Below are 4,110 nucleotides of genomic sequence, written 5' to 3'. Positions count from 1 at the left end.
CCCACATTCCAAAACCAAATTTTGGAAAATTAGGAAAAACATTTTTTCCTTTCAAATGTTCTAATAATGTGCAAGCTATCAGAGGGGGTGGTCCCCACTCGCCCGCTAATTTGTGAACCTCCACCCGTAAATGGATTGATCTCTGACCTCAGCAGCGATAACAACCCTAATTATGCCATTAGTGGAAAAGCAGACAACAATGTTTTCCAAAATCAACCATCGGGCGCAGGCCTCGTAAAGGTTCTCTCCAGTCTAGCTCTGATGTCTTGCCATCCGAGATTGCCATCTGTCCAATACCGCAGTGCACAGCTGAAGCACGAGCAGGTAACGGTAGACATAAAGGGACAGGTGGAGAGAACCGGGAAACCAATGACAAATGCAGACAAGGGAAAAATTCTGCTAGCTATGGAACTGCGTTCGAAAACTGAACAATTAAATGTAATTGCAAAAACGTATGACGATGAACAAGCACAAGCTCTTCAACAAAATCGTTTTCTACAGGAACAAAATCATATGCTACAGGAACAACTCGATTTAGCCAAAACTAAATACAATGATGTCCACGCCAAACTAGATAAATCTGAAGAGTTATCTACAAACAGGAGCGCTCAACTTGACAACATGCATGCTGTTTTGTTGAATGATTCTCATAAAAAACACGGTTCTCCTCAAAGCGCTGCAGACCAAAGACGATCAGTTAATGAACACAGTGACAAAGTTGGATGATAAATCAGCAGAACTTATTGAAGTCGCTGACCAAATGAATGATGAGAGAATTCAGGTGATAAGGATGGAAATATTGATTTCTAAGCAAGCAGAGGAAATCTCATCACTGAATCTCTCGCTCCGTACTCAAGACCTCTATCTGCAAACATGACAGATAAGTTTGAGACCGAAAGGAGCAGATGTGACACTCACGTGTCCAAAATCAGTACTCTAAGCGCTCAAGTGGACTCTAATGCAGCAGAATTCCACCCTTAGGTACCATCTGGAGGAAATCCAGAATGGTCACGCTCTACAGCGCGACTACCCATGCAAGCAACCGGAGCCCTGTACTCACAGGAGTGAAGACAATAGGTTTCAGACCTTGCCTCCCTCATGTGTCCCTCAGTCTTCTCCTCTTGGCCCTTCAGCACTGAGTAATATGTCGCCTCTTGGTCAACAACAACAAGGCTTGGCTTCTTCTCTTGGCCTTTCGGCCCCAATTTCTCCACAGGATGAAGCCAACCCTCTCCACCCGCTTGGCGCGGAATACCTTGACAAACTCGTCAAGAATTTCCCCACCTTTGACCCCGTTCCAGGTCAGCCAAACGATACTGAGACGTTCCTAGCTGACATAGAGGATGCGTTAGATGGCTACCTGAACGCTACGGGTTCTGACAGGGTTTACCTGTTGAAGCGAACGTCGAATAGACACGTGACGAGGTTCATTCGCCTACAACAGCAACACGTGCTAAATGACTACGCTAAACTTGCCACAGCTTTGAGCTAGGGAAATTATAACGTTGTAATCTGAATATTTTCCTTGGTGCCCCGATCTCCTAGTTAATTACAATTAAACGATGAATCAGTTTGATCGCGTGATAATAATTACAGGGAGTTAATTGATAAACATGTCTTCAGTTTAATGGTACCCCAAAGACACGACAACGGGTAGCTGGGCACCATGGAAACAGTTGGGTTGTCATTCAGAGAACAGACGACCACGGGTAGTTGGGCACCATGGAAACAGTTGGGTTGTCATTCAGAGAACAGACGACCACGGGTAGTTGGAATGGAACGGTTGTAGTGTCAGAGGGTGCTACACATTTGCAAACACACTCCAAGTCTCCACACACAGATCCAAATATCATTGACTTTATTAAAATTCATACCTACAGTTACTATCTGCAGAATTTACAAAAGTTACTTTCACTTAGATACAGTTATAAGACAGAGGCAGGTTAAAGCTGTCATGTTACAGTTAATATGATGATTGACAGTTTGTTAGGTTGACATTAATGAGAATACAGCACTTGTGCGTGTTGTTGTGTTCCCAGAAAAGTAGACCATCTTTACCAGTCAGTCTTGTGAAACCAGACTCATCACTGTGCTGACATTTAGTTCCTACTGAACTGAGTTCAGGAGATCAGGCTGGATATCCCCACGGTTATGTATTTAATAATGCTCTCCTTACTGTCTCCTCCACATGTCATCACTGAGCTAGGAATCTAGTTCTGACTGAAATGTTTATTAAAGTGTACAGAGTAGCAGACAGTAAGAACACAACAGTCTTAGTCAAATGGTAAACAGAGTGAGCACTTCTCTCCTTGCCCAAAAACAGTTGTGTGTGTGTGTGTGTGTGTGTGTGTGTGTGTATACAGGTTAGGCTTAGAGTTGGGAGTAATGACGTCACTACATAAGAACTTGGACACGTCTTTATGGCTCCCTTTTGACAAGTGGAACCAACTTAATGTTGAACAATGGTCATGGTTTTCCCCCTGTCGTTCATATGCTGCTCCCTCTGCTGGAGAAATAAATAATTACACAAGTCTAGAAAACAGGGAAGGAGAACACTGGGGAGTGGGGTGGACACTTTATCGATGGGGCAGTCTCAGAGAGGTTAAAAACAGGGAGATAGACATGGTTAGAGGAAGGAATAGAGTTATTGTGGGACATATGGGGACACTGAAGATCATTCCATCATCTCCCACCTGTCAGAGAGACAGTCTGTACTGTCAGGCTGCTCCAGTAACTGTCTGTTCTAGGTCTGTCCCTGCCTCAGTCTATACCAGGAACATCTTCCAGGCCCTCCATGTATCCCAGGGTGCACTGCAGTTGTAAAAGGCACTGTGGTAACAGTCTCTCCTCATGACACCTGCTTCCCCTGCTTAGAGGTCCAGTTTATAGGCACAGGTGTGTGTGTGTGGGGGGGGGGGTTGTCGTTACTGGAATGGTCTATAGCTGGTGGTCTCTCCCCTATGAAACACACAGACAATTAGATAACCACACACACACTCTTACACATGTACAAACATTAGATAATGATGTCTCACCTTGTCTGGCCCCATTATCAGACATCTCTAAAGAGCTGAGAGACAGAGGGATAGAGAGAGACAGGTGGTGGAGGGGGAGAGAGAGAGAGGTGGGGAGTGGAGGGTGAGAGAGAGAGGGAGAGAGAGAGAGAGAGAGAGAGAGACAGAGAGAGAGAGAGAGAGAGAGAGGGTGAAGGGAGAGATTAATTTATTCAGACTGGCTGACATGAACTCTGTCAAGTGTAATGGTGAGTGCTAACAGCTATGTCACACAGTCAATGTTGCCATCAGCCAGGACACAGCAAGACACAGACAGACAGAGACACAGCAAGACACAGACAGACAGAGACACAGCAAGACACAGACAGACAGAGACACAGCAAGACACAGACAGACAGAGACACAGCAAGACACAGACAGACAGAGACACAGCAAGACACAGACAGACAGAGACACAGCAAGACACAGACAGACAGAGACACAGCAAGACACAGACAGACAGAGACACAGCAAGACACAGAGACACAGCAAGACAGCAAGACACAGCAAGACACAGAGACACAGCGAGACAGAGACACAGCGAGACAGCGAGACACAGAGACACAGAAAGGCACAGCGAGACACAGAGACACAGCGAGACACAGAGACACAGTGAGACACAGCAAGACAGAGACACAGCAAGACACAGAGACACAGACAGACAGAGACACAGCGAGACAGAGACACAGCAAGACAGGGGACACAGCAAGACAGAGACACAGCAAGACACAGCGAGACAGAGACACAGCAAGACAGAGACACAGCAAGACAGAGACACAGCAAGACAGAGACACAGCAAGACAGAGACACAGCAAGACAGAGACACAGCAAGACAGAGACACAGAGACACAGCAAGACACAGCAAGACACAGAGACACAGCAAGACAGCAAGACACAGCAAGACACAGAGACACAGCGAGACAGAGACACAGCGAGACAGCGAGACACAGAAAGGCACAGCGAGACACAGAGACACAGCGAGACACAGAGACACAGTGAGACACAGCAAGACACAGAGACAGCAAGACACAGCAAGACACAGCAAGACACAGCAAGA

At 46.2% G+C, this 4,110-nt stretch overlaps 1 protein-coding gene across 5 annotated transcripts in view; it reads right to left on the bottom strand.

Annotated features, from left to right (window-relative positions):
• Positions 1 to 1,841: 1,841 nt before the first annotated feature.
• The window catches only part of LOC106581405 (arf-GAP with Rho-GAP domain, ANK repeat and PH domain-containing protein 1), a 125,554-nt gene continuing 123,285 nt past the window's right edge, over positions 1,842 to 4,110 (bottom strand). For all 5 annotated transcript variants that reach the window (XM_045704005.1, XM_045704007.1, XM_045704006.1 and 2 more), the window contains 2 exons: positions 3,036 to 3,070; positions 1,842 to 2,958 (listed from right to left, as the gene is read on the bottom strand). In XM_045704005.1, coding sequence (XP_045559961.1) covers positions 3,053 to 3,070 — 18 coding nt within the window. In that variant the 3' untranslated portion in view covers positions 1,842 to 2,958; positions 3,036 to 3,052. The remainder of the gene's footprint in view (positions 2,959 to 3,035; positions 3,071 to 4,110) is intronic.

This window comes from Salmo salar, chromosome ssa20 (genome assembly GCF_905237065.1).
Source record: "Salmo salar chromosome ssa20, Ssal_v3.1, whole genome shotgun sequence".
Classification (NCBI taxonomy): domain Eukaryota; kingdom Metazoa; phylum Chordata; class Actinopteri; order Salmoniformes; family Salmonidae; genus Salmo; species Salmo salar.
Note: the sequence above shows the minus strand (reverse complement) of the source record. Positions and strands in the feature narration are given on the sequence as shown.